We start from the raw sequence: 13,151 nt of genomic DNA on the forward strand, positions 1-13,151 counted from the left end.
CATTATAAATAGTCTATATACAAGATCCTGCAAAGTCCTCCAACCCTGATTAAAACAGATGATTGCCTGTAAATATTGTTTATATGCTGCATAGTTTTTTTTTTTTTTAACTGGATTTGGCCAAAGTGTTTTTTTAACGAGAGAGATGACACAGTAACAGTAGAACATCTCACAAATGTGCTCTGGGAAAAGACTGAAGTCTCTACTGGCCATAGCAGAGATGTCTGTTCCAATACTGTAATGTAGTGTCTGTTGTAACTTGCATCGATGTGTCAGCAGGCTGTATTTAAATCCCCAGGCTTCTCTAGGCACATCTGAATAAAGACACCCTTTTATATAAGCTGTCTAAACAAGTGTCATTTCCTTATTATAGTGACAGCTAAAGCTAGAATGCACTATTGGCCGTTTGTTTCATATGAAGAGCTAACTTTCAAGAAGAGAAAGAATAATAGAAATTCCTTACTCATTCAGAGCTAGGTTCTTTTGCAGGATTTACCCATAAATATCCGCTTCAGCCCCGGAAGATTTTACCCCCTTCCTGACCAGAGCGTTTTTTGCGATTCGGCACGGCGTCGCTTTAACTGACAATTGCGCGGTCATGCGACGTGGCTCCCAAACAAAATTGGCGTCCTTTTTTTCCCACAAATAGAGCTTTCTTTTGGTGGTATTTGATCGCCTCTACAATTTTTATTTTTTGCGCTATAAACAAAATAAGAGCGACAATTTTGAAAAAAAAACGCATTATTTTTTACATTTTGCTATAATAAATATCCCCCAAAAATATATAAAAAAACATTTTTTTCCTCAGTTTAGGCCGCTCGTATTCTTCTACATATTTTTGGTAAAAAAAAAAAAAATCGCAATAAGCGTTTATTGATTGGTTTGCACAAAGGTTATAGCGTTTACTAAATAGGGGATAGTTTTATGGCATTTTTATTAATCTTTTTTTTTTACTAGTAATGGCGGAGATCAGCGATTTTTATTGTGACTGCGGCGTTATGGCGGACATGTCGCAGTTTTCCTACATAGAAAACTGGCGCAGATTCCTGCCAGGTATGTCCTGGCATACGGGATGTGTGCGGTTATCAGTCAGCTTGCAACCATCTATGCCTGTGCAATAATTACACTATATAAGCAGAGCCCGCAGGGACAATAACCCTGCTCTTTCCTCCCACTCTGAGCTGAAGTAGAGGGGGACAAGCAGACAGGGAAATCAGACCATGCAGCTACGGCTCTTCTGTTACATAGTTAGTCTGGTTAAAAAAAAAAAAAAAAAAAAAGGATAGACATAAGTCCATCTAGTTCAACCAGAATAAGGGAAAAAATACACAATCCTATACCCACAGTTGATCCAGAGGACTGCAAAAAACAAAACAAAAAAACAACCCAAGCCTGGGTTGAACCCTGAGAAACGCGGTGCTAAATCTGTCTTAGACACAGCAGAACAGAGAACCGATTGCCCCGAATTAACAAAGGGGCTTGTGCCCCTTTTGTTAATTAGGAGCGGGATCTGCTCCATTTTCCATGTTTAAAAGAGTGGTGCAAGCATTATGGTCGCACCACTCTTTGGTAACCCCCCCCCCTATTATCTACACAATATTTCCCAATGACACTTACTTCATGTGTTAAAATTTTGGCAACGACTGGCCCAACCATGCCAGGAATTGTGGCAAATGTGTTTGTGATTCCAAGTAGCAGTCCTGCAAATCTGTAACACAGGACATACATTAGGTCAAATAGATTCAGCTGAATAGATATTACATAACTGCATAAATTACCAATTAATATATCATAGTGCAAGCCATACAAGAGACGCCAAGGCAGCATCCATGGCTGTCCATATTCTGTAAAGTACTCATACTCGGCAGCAAGTTACGAAAGGAAATACATGCTTACAATAACATCAATTTCATATACTTACGAAGGTGCAATATCCAAATGATTTATATTGTATCCTGCAATACTCAGTCCCCCAAGTGTGGTTGATAGTGTAAGGAATACCACTGCCAGAGTGTAATTACACCCAGTGTAACCAGCTGCTAATAAAAAGCCTGCAGGTCCAATCATTCCTGGGAAACGAGAACAAATATATATATGTTATACACATATAAATGCATGTCTATACAGTAAATACAACCAAAAAGCTTATCCAAGAAGAAACTGTAAAAAAAAAAAAAATAGGGCGTAGGTGGGCAGAAGCCTAAGGGCTCATGCACACTGGGACTTCTGTCCCAAACTCAGAAGGTCCACGCTTGTGGCATCTGCCCCATACACATGCATCTCTGTACTCCTTGGAACACAGAGTATTTTGGCCTATCATTGATTTTATCGGGCTGCTTTGCACTGAATGCATACATAAATACACATGCAAAAGTTGTAAAAGTACAAAAAGATTCAACCACAATATCCGCACTAATGTGCACACCAAAAACGTTTACATATAGTACAAATGTAGACCAATAAATAAAGTCTCTAGAATAACACATAAATATACTGAAGTGCTTGTGTGAGACTCTCTGAGAGTGGACCAATTCATCTTCGATCACTGTCTCTTAAAATAAAATGTGCCACATGTGTAACTTCACTAATCAACTTGCTGTGAATTTCAACAACAGAAGTGAGACTTATCTAGGTGCCAAATCCTCCACCACCTCTGGATTTGAATCAAAGGCTTATCGGAGGGATGAGGCCCAGAGTATAGAAGTCAATATGCGCCCGAGTTTTTTCAGAATTCCCTTGTATTTGTGGCGTGTGAGATGACTTTGGCTTCCAGAAGCTCCTCACTCCAGAGAATGCTAGACACAAGAACCATCACAATTGAGGGAGTCCCCGTTCCTTCTGGTTGCAGACAAGGTTTGTATAAGCAGATTGGGGGTGTGAAGGGGTACCTTAGCAGAGACATTGTCTTTCTGCTTACGCAGGTCAAAGTGTCAATGTCTCTTTTAGGGCTTGTTTAGGCTTTTGGCTGGGGGTCGTTAACATGCAGTTGAGCTGCGTTTTTAGCACAGGCAGCGAATAGGGTGATCACATGTCACGGTTACAAGGCTTTGTTTCGTGCCCTCAGCAAAAATGATCACTACTGTTGCATTCTGTGGGCAGTACTACTGCTGAATGCAACCCTTTTAAGCAAATAAAGATGCGCCACAAACACCCAGCAACCGCGTGCATTGCAAGTGGATGCGGTGCATTGTTATGGCATTTATGGAGTAAAAATAGGTGGTAAGGAGACATCCTATCACCTACTCATCGCCTCTCAAACACAATCTGAACGTGTATCGCTTTTCAGAGGCACAACCCTTTAGGCGCAAGTCTAAACTTAGCCCCAAGGCAAATTTTTATAGGTAAACAAAAAAAGTAAACTACCGTGCTATATCTAAAAATAATAAAGGGGACAGCTGCTGCTAGAAATGAGATACACCAAATACAGAAAAAAGAAAACAATAGCAGCGCTAAGATTGAATTAAACTGAAAATCCCAAATAATAGGATTTTTTTTATAACAGCTTACCTGTAAAATCCTTTTCTTTCGATGGACATCATCGGACACAGAGCCTCAGTAATTACTGATGGGTTATATAGGTATCAATAGGCGATTGGACACTGGTCACACCCTAAGCAGGAAGTTCAACCCCCTATATAATCCCTCCCCTTGCAGGGATACCTCAGTTTTCAAGCCAGGCAATATAAGTGTATTGGAAGAGGGGCGGGACCTCTGTGTCCAGTGATGTCCATCGAAAGAAAAGGATTTTACAGGTAAGCGGTTATAAAAAATCCTATTTTCTTTCTCGAACATCACGGGACACAGAGCCTCAGTAATTACTGATGGGATATCCTCATGCCTACTCACATCCACCTGATAAAGTCTGGTGAATGTATGAACTGAAGACCAGGTTGCGGTCTTGCAGATTTGGGCCATAGAGGCCCAGTGATGCACTGTCCAAGAAGCACCCATAGCTCCTCTGGAATGTGCTTTGATCTGAAACGGAGTAATCTTCTGTTTCAAACCGTAAGCTTGAATAATCAATTGTCGAATCCATTTAGAAATGGTAGATCTTGACGCTGCCTGTCCTCTATTGGGACCCTCTGGTAGCACGAACAAAACATCCATTTTGCGAATTTGAGCAGTTGCTTCCAGATAGGCCTTGACTGCTCTTACTACTTCCAAAGGAATGTAGTGACCTTTCTTCCGAAGAACAGGGATCTGGAAAAAAGGAAGGCAGAACAATGTCTTGGTTTAGATGAAAATCTGAAACCGCCTTTGGTAAAAAACTATAGGATGAGGGCGCAGTACCACTCTATCCTTGTGCATAAACATAAACAAGTAAGGCTCTTTACAGAAAAGAGCTGCTAATTCTGATACTCTTCCAGCAGAAGAGATGGCTACCAGAAAAAATTAACTTCCTTGTCAGCAAGACCAAAGGAATCGGACGTATTGGTTCAAAAGGCTGTTTCTGTAAAACAGACAGAACCAAGTTCAAGTCCCAGGGGTTTAGGGGCGCCTTAACTGGAGGATTAAGACGCGTCACCCCCTGCATAAAGTTTCAGACCAAAGAATGCGAAGCAAGTGGCCGTTGAAACCATACTGATAAGGCCGAGACCTGGCCCATAGCCTCCCTGGCGGTATTCCCGAGTGTGGCTCGGGGTTAAAATTCAGTACCATTAGCGGTAACCCCGAGCCACACTCGGGATCGCATTGCAGGATCCTGGGGCAGCGTTACTTACCTTGTCCCCGGGATCCTGCGATGTCCCCCGCAGTGTCCGAGGGCTCCGTCCTCCTCCGAAGCCTCTCCGTGCCAGGCTCCGTTCCCTGCGAGCGGCGCGACGCACGGGGGCGGAGCCTGGCGGCAAATTCAAAAAAATGTCAAAATCATAACACATACAGTACTGTAATCTTACAGATTACAGTACTGTATGAAATGATTTCACATCCCTTTTGTCCCCAGTGCTCTGGCCCATGCCCTGCATGCAGTTTTACATGATATACACTGTTCTTTCTGCCTGGAAACTGGAGATTGTCCATAGCAACCAAAAAGTGTCCCTTTACGTCAAAAGTGGCTTTAGACCAGCTAGAAAACAGCGATAGTAAATTAGAACACTTGCAGAATTGAGCGATAGTGAATTGTGGGGAAATTTATTTTATTACTATTTTTTTTAATTTTTTTTAATTGTACTCGGAGTCAATCTGTGATAGTGTAACAAGGAACAAAGAGCAACAAGAACATAGACCTGAGTTGTGCCCTGGTCAAATGGTCAGTATGCCTGAAAGGGGGCATACCCAAGTATGAATTGAAATAAAATAAAAATAGAAAAGAAAAAGGGAATGGGTGGGTGGGACACGAGATCCTACGACCACAAGCAAGGAGAAGAAGGAGGGCAGGCTTTATGCAGCCTGACTCCTCCTACAATAACAGGCTGACCTGCGGTCAGCCTTACACTTGTACTCGGAGTCAATCTGTGATAGTGTAACAAGGAACAAAGAGCAACAAGAACATAGACCTGAGTTGTGCCCTGGTCAAATGGTCAGTATGCCTGAAAGGGGGCAAAAATGACCAGTAGGATGAATATGATGCCAAATTATAGCCTACTGAAAATTACGTATAAATTATCAAATAACAAACGCTTATGGTATCTCAAAAATGGCTCTGGGCCAAACCCAGAGAAACAAGACAACCTCCACCTACCCAACGGGCTGGGGTCCCTGGCACAAATACACCGAACCTGCTCCTATCACTTATGACCCAAACCCGGTATAAGCCTGCCCTGAGCACCTAGCTGGTACCCAACATGAAGGAGACCATGAGAATGTGATAGATACCACACGGAAAAATTTGACCCATGGTGAGAAGTCCGCTGATCACAGCAGGAGGGCTACTCTTCAAGAACCCTGAGGATTGCTAATAGAACGCGCAGCAAATAAAGAAAGTCTGTCGGGGTCTCCAACAACATGAAAAAGCTGAGCCCAACCAGAAACGCCCTGACAATGCCATGCCGATACGTGATAAAAGGGCCAAAAACCGAACCAAGTAGGAAGCCTACTGATCCTGACCTAGAGACTTGAGAAAATTCGGAATCCACTAACCCCCTGAGCCTGTAAAAGCTCCTGGAGCTGCCATGCTGACTTACCATAGTTCCATGCTTCCACCAATCCTAGCCAAAAGTAACTAGGAAATAAAAGGTCGTGTGCATACCAGAGGGAAAACCCAGTCCCCTGAGTAACCTACTCCGCGTAAGTGACATGCCACTGGGACAGCAACATGAACTACGAAAGAACGTGAGCATGCTGAGAACCTGTGTCGGGAGCGTAGCTGCATGAAAGAACGAAACACATGTATTATGCGAGCTACAAACCGTAAGCAGCCTAAGCACCGAAGCTGCAAGAAACCGCAAACTACATGAAAAAACCCCGGTAGCACGAGAACGTGAATTGATGAACAGCGTGAGAAACATGAGAACAAGAGTAACCTTGGGAAAACATGAGAAAACCTAGAAGAACGAGAGAAACATGAGTGAGATTATGATAGAAACAACAAATTGCAAAAAACACGTAAATAGCATGAGACACGTAGACTGCATGAGACACGTAGACTGCATGAGACACGTAGACTGCATGAGACACGTAAATTACATGACACACGTAAATTACATGACACACGTAAATTGCATAACACACGTAAATTGCATAACACACGTAAATTGCATGACACACGTAAATTGCATGACACACGTAAATTGCATGACACACGTAAATTGCATGACACACGTAAATTGCATAAGAGACGTGAGTTTGTATGAAATACATAAACAGCGTAAGAACAGATGAGGAGACTTGCCACCGAACAAGCCAATTAAAAACGATCACCTCAATCTGTCAACCCATAGACGTGATGGGTAATCTGCAGTGGTAGAACATGAACAACCCAGCTGTTTGACAGCAACCAAATAACATACATACAAGCAGCCCCAAGACATAATACCCCTGGTACCTGACAATGATGATGTGGGTGCAGGAATGGCAAGACCAATAGCGCAAGAATGTGAACCTAATGATGACACCCCCCTACTGTATGCAGTGAGTGAGCCCGAGCAACCTGCAGCGCCTGGACAGGAAATTTAAAAACGAACACTCAAGGCTAAGATACCCACAGACCGTGGTGGGTAAAAGTAAAAGTGTAATGGTGAACGTGCACGTATGACGTATGGAAACAGGCGAGAAGATTGTGGGACAACAATCAATTGAAAACGAAACCTCAGCCTGTACAGATCTGTAGACGTGACAGACCCTGAATGTGAGCACTAGCTAACAGAAATGCAGCGAACGAAAAACTGTGACAAACATATGACATGACATATGACATAAACATGAAATACATGGGAAACCGAGGGAAGCATGGAAAGCGAGAGAAGCCTGGGAAAACGAGAGAAGCCTGGGAAAACGAGAGAAGCCTGGGAAAACGAGAGAAGCCTGGGAAAACAAGAGAAGCCTGAGAAAACGAGAGAAGCCTGGGAAAACGAGAGAAGCCTGGGAAAACGAGAGAAGCCTGGGAAAACGAGAGAAGCCTGGGAAACGAGAGAAGCATGAGAAACGAGAGAAGCATGGGAAAACGAGAGAAGCATGGGAAAACGAGAGAAGCATGGGAAAACGAGAGAAGCATGGGAAAACGAGAGAAGCATGGGAAACGAGAGAAGCATTGGAAAACGAGAGAAACATGGGAAAACGAGAAGCATGGGAAACGAGAGAAGCATGGAAAACGAGAAAAGCATGGGAAAACGAGAATCAAAAGGAAAACGTGAGAATCAAGGAAACACGAGAGAAACAAACGTGAGCACCAAGGGAAAAACGTGAAAACATACGAAAAGTAAAACATGATAAATGTAAGAAACATGAAAAGGCATAAGAAGTGACACATAGCACGAGAAACCGTAAATGCATGAAAACACTGTAAAAATTGCATGAAACACTGTAAAAAATTGCATGAAAATATTGTAACAATTGCATGAAAACACTGTAAACTGCATGAAAACACCCGAAAGCAACATGGGAAAACAAGAGAATATGGGAAAACGTGAGAAACATGGGAAGACGTGAGAAACATGGGAAGACGTGAGAAACATGGGAAGACGTGAGAAACATGGGAAGACGTGAGAAACATGGGAAGACGTGAGAAACATGGGAAGACGTGAGAAACATGGGAAGACGTGAGAAACATGGGAAGACGTGAGAAACATGGGAAGACGTGAGAAACATGGGAAGACGTAAGCATGAACAAATGTGCGAGGCATGGAAAACGTGGGAAGCGTAAGAAACATGGAAAACGTGCGAACCAAGAAAACACGTGAGAACCATGTAAGGCGTGAGTAACATGGGAAACATGAGAAATGTAAGAAACATGAATAGGCAAGAGAAATGACAAATTGCATAAGAAAACGAACATTGCATGAGAACACCGTAAATTACATGAGAACGTAAATTACATGAGAAACGTAAATTGCATGATGAGAATCGTAAATAACATGAGAAACATAAATTGCATAAGAAAATGTAAATTGACCATAACAAAGCATGAGAGATTGAAAAATATGCATAAGAAACCATTATTTATAAACCGTGAAATGCCTTAAAACGTGTAAAATGCATGAGAAACCGTAAAATGCATAAAAACCGTAAAAACCTGAGAAACCGTAAAAAGCACAAGAAACCGTAAATTTTACTGAAACCGTAAAAAGCATGAAAACTGTAAAATGCATGAGAACCCATAAATTATATGAGAAACCATAACCCGCATAAGAAACCGTAAAATGCACGATAACCGTAAAATGCATGAGAATCGTAATTGTATGCGAAACTAAACATGCATGTGAATCGTAAATAGCATGGAACCGTAGAAATGAATAAGAAATCGTAAATCGCATGTAAATCGATAAATGCATGAGAAATCGTGCCTAAAAGAGAAATCGTAAATCGCATGAAACCATAAAATACATGAGAAACCGTAAATATAAATCGTAAAATGCATGAGAAACCCATGAGAACTGTGAATCGCATGAGAAACCAAAATTACATGAGAAATTGTAAATTACATACCCCAAAGGACCCTCACAGAAAATAATGAGAGGACAGGCAACGAGCAAGTGTCCTGCCAACCCCCCAGCCTGAATTATCCCCTGAACCCTGTGCTTACACATGCGTTACCGTAAATTCTCATGAAACCGTCCTGCATGAAACCATGAAAAAACATGAGAAACCGTAAATTGTATGAGAACCGTAAAATGCGTGAGAAACCGTAAAATACATGAGGAAACCGAAAAACGCATGGGAAAACCGCAAAATTCATGAGAAAACCGCAAAATGCATGAGCAAACCCGCAAAATGCACGAGAACCAAAAAAAAAAACACCTGCAAAACTGCAACATGCATAAGAAACCGCAAATTGAAAGAAAGCGCAAAAATGAAAGGGAAATCGCAAATAGCAAGAAACCATGAAATGCATACGAAACCGCAACCGATCAGTAGGAGGCATGATTCCACACTCCGCACCATCACCAGAACAAGGGTGAATGGGGAGCGCCAGCCCATGCAACCACCAGTGACCCCCTGCCGCAGACAGGAAGTGAAGAGAATCCCGTAGTAGGGGACACAAATGGTCAACAACAATCAAAGTTAGCTGGAGGTGATGATCTGGGGGGGGAGGGGAGGACGATCACGCGCCTGGACGACAGCGATGTGCAGCACACAGCACACACTGGCAGCCCCCCCCCCAGGAGGAACTGCAAAGCGAGGAACCCCAGACACCACCGACACAGAGCAGAGGAGGGGGCGAGGCCAGAGGCAGCCCCAGCAACAGGTCCCCGGCGAGGAGGAAGGGAGAGAGAGAGAGAGCGCCCCGAGAGCGACCAAGAGCCTCCCGCAGCGTACATACCGCCTCTCACCAGCCAGAGACAAGCCGCGCGAGGAGGACAGAGGCGAGCGTGCACGTGCGGACACCAGCACGGCCGCCCACGATGGAGGCCGGAACCCAGAGGGCTGCCCGCGCCGCTCCGAGTCTGCAGCGCCGCATGAGGGAGAGTGGTCACAGCGAGCGGTGGCCCCCTTCCCCAAACCTGTAACTCCGCCGCTGAAATAGGGAGATTCGCTCCTTGCAGCCGCACATCTTCCTGTTAAAACTGAAACCCGGAAGTGACGTCAGACGCACACGAGATCCTACGACCACAAGCAAGGAGAAGAAGGAGGGCAGGCTTTATGCAGCCTGACTCCTCCTACAATAACAGGCTGACCTGCGGTCAGCCTTACACTTATTTATTTTTATTTATTATATTATAATTTATGTTTTTGTGTTTCAAACTTTATCATACCCGGGATATCTACTAGACTCTGGTTTGGACAGATTTAAGTGTGTTATTGTTAAGATTTACAGACCTACAATATAAAACGCCAAATTTCCATGCAAAATAATTGTACCGCTTTCAGCACCTAAAATCCGAAAGAATCATACCGCCAGGGAGGTTAATGGTACTCAAGGCCAGCTTCATTTCTATTCCCAATTGTAGAAACCAAGAATTCTGAAGAATTACGCGGAGGCGTACGAAACGTCAACGCAGCCCCTGCAGGGCTTGTCAGCAGGCCTTCAACATGCTTCCTTTTCCAGCAATGTAAAAGGGTTTCCCTGTGATTTGCATACAGCACCATACTTCACAAGCTAATTCCGCATCAGCAATTGAATGCAAAGTTCCTGGTTCCTGGTCTCTTCCTAACCATGTGACCGGTCATGTGATCACACAGTCTGCAGTGTCTACTATTGAGGAGAATGGTGTGCTGTGACTACACACTGAATGTTGCTCTGAACTGACTGTGAGCCGCTCCATGCCAAACAGCAAGACAGCAGAGTCTGAGGACATCCCCAGTACTTGAAAGAGGTGAGAGCCCAATGGGCAGTTTCTCTTTCCCTCCTTACCTGCTTATCAATAGTCTTTGCATCTGTTTGCCATTCACCCTCCTGCATGGATTGACACACTTGAAACTGATGAACTGTGAAAATATCATCCTGGTCTAGATTGGAAAAGAGACTAAGCCCTTTCTTTGGAGTGGTTTGTCCTTTGCTCCTTTTATGCTGCATTGAGGAAATAGTGTTTGTGCACTGGACATACCTAGTAACAGGAACGCTGGTCTTTCCATTTCCAAAACAACTGGTGTAAACACACATTTAGTGCACTGAGGTTGGAAGCTGCTTGTGGAGGATTTCCTTCTAATAGAGGTTTTTTTTAAAAAACCCCACCTAATTCAGCTATGTAAGGTCCTGTCTATGTGGATATATGTGGGTTTTTTTTTTGTTTTTTTTTTTGTTTTTTTTTTTGTTTTTTTTCTCAGTACTGCTCAATCTGATGCACAGTTAATACTAGACCACATAAGACTTGATATCCCATCAGTAGCTTACTCCATGTAATGTTTGGTGCAATACTTTTTTCTTTGGATTCAAATGGACACTGCATGCGTTTTTGGCCTGCAGGCACGCTCTGCAGTTTTATTCATCAATGTTGCAGCATGGTTTTTAATTTTGGTTTAGTGTAGTGAGACGGACTGTGTTATTTAGATACATTGTTTATCCTACATATATTTGGAATTTTTTGTATATGTAAATACCCCCACCCCCCCTACCCTTAATAAAGCCTTTTTGCATTTTTGTACCATAAGCCGTAGTTGACCATTCCCCTTTTTTGCTTTCTGGGGACTCCCTTGTCTCCTCTTTCTGTTGTTGATATAGTGCCATTGCTTTTAGGGCAGGTATCCCGTCACATATTGACGAATCGGCTGGTACTCCATTTGCTGTTTGCTACTTTGGTGAGTGTGGATTCAAGGACTTTTTACCCCCCATTTTTTGCTAAACCAAGAATTCTACCTCATATTTTCTGGGATGCCAACCCCTGGATTCACACCAGGATACATAAGCTTTCCAGACTCTATGATAAATTACTCTGGAAGCTGGCTTCCTTGCATTGATCAAGGTAGATATCACCGGACTTCAGAACCTGGGTTTCCAATAGCCACACCGTCAATTTTAACGTTTGTAAAGCAGGATGGAATCCTGGGCCAAGCGGGGGCTACTAGAAGTACAGGCCTTCCTGCCTGATCCTGCGAAGGAATTGTGGCAGTAGTAGAATATGCGGGAATGCAGAAAACAGTGAGAACCGATGCCACAGAATCACCACCGCATCTGTCCCGTATACAAGAGGATCTTTGTCCCTGCCACAAATTTGATATAAGCCACTGCTGTGGCATTGTCGGACTGGATCCTGACTGGGCAACCCTGTAAGGTTTGAAACAGCAAAGTCTGGATGCCGCACACCGGATAAAGTTGAAAAATCTTCTTTATTGTAAAACTTGGATCATCAAAAATACAAAGACACTCAGGCAGATGGTACAGACGCAGCCGACGCGTTTCGCACTCTAATTTGAGTGCTTACTTAGCTATGAGTAAGCACTCAAATTAGAGTGTGAAACGCGTCAGATGCGTCTGTACCATCTGCCTGAGTGTCTTTGTATTTTTGATGATCCAAGTTTTACAATAAAGAAGATTTTTCAACTTTATCCGGTGTGCGGCATCCAGACTTTCCTGTTTCAAACCTTGCTTCAATTTGCATTTAGCCAGCACCTGGGACTCCCCTCCCCTGAAGGATTTACTAACACACACCTGGAAGCAGGTCTACCTGAGCGGTGAATCACTTTCCCTGTTTAGTCTGCATCAATGGGCAACCCTGTAGCCTGAGAGTCCAGGCCTTTAGGGCTAGATATGCCACACGGATCCTCATAAAGAGGCCTTAGAGTCCTGTCTAGCAGGCTTCTCCCCCCAGGACTTCTTTGTCTCTGGGGTTTGACTCTTGTTTCTTGACCCAGACGGAGAAGGCTGTCGCGACTGCCTAGAGGCTGATGTCCCTGGCACTGGGGGGAAAAGAGTCCGTTTGAAAGAGGGACGCATACTTCTCTTCTTAACAGGTAAGAGAGTGCTCTCCCACTAGAGAACCTTTGAATATAATTATCCAAGTCTTCTCCAAACAACCTTGCACCATGAAATGGAAATCCACAGGATCCCTGAGCCTCTGAGCATTGTCTACAGGACAAGTCAGACTAGAGAGGAAATGGCGGCAACAACGGCCGGTATC

The 13,151-nt window shown here is 43.5% G+C and overlaps 1 protein-coding gene across 4 annotated transcripts in view; it reads right to left on the minus strand.

Annotated features, from left to right (window-relative positions):
* SLC17A5 (solute carrier family 17 member 5) overlaps positions 1-13,151 on the minus strand; it is a 198,939-nt gene that overhangs the window by 8,837 nt on the left and 176,951 nt on the right. For all 4 annotated transcript variants that reach the window (XR_012243890.1, XM_073626804.1, XM_073626803.1 and 1 more), the window contains exons 9-10: positions 1,922-2,069; positions 1,618-1,708 (exon numbers count right to left, since the gene is read on the minus strand). Coding sequence is in view for 3 of the 4 variants with exons in the window: in XM_073626804.1 (XP_073482905.1) it covers positions 1,618-1,708; positions 1,922-2,069 (239 nt within the window). In the remaining variant the exon portion in view is untranslated. The remainder of the gene's footprint in view (positions 1-1,617; positions 1,709-1,921; positions 2,070-13,151) is intronic.

The sequence above is a fragment of the Aquarana catesbeiana genome, linkage group LG04, assembly GCF_042186555.1.
Source record: "Aquarana catesbeiana isolate 2022-GZ linkage group LG04, ASM4218655v1, whole genome shotgun sequence".
In the NCBI taxonomy this organism is placed as follows: Eukaryota; Metazoa; Chordata; class Amphibia; order Anura; family Ranidae; genus Aquarana; species Aquarana catesbeiana.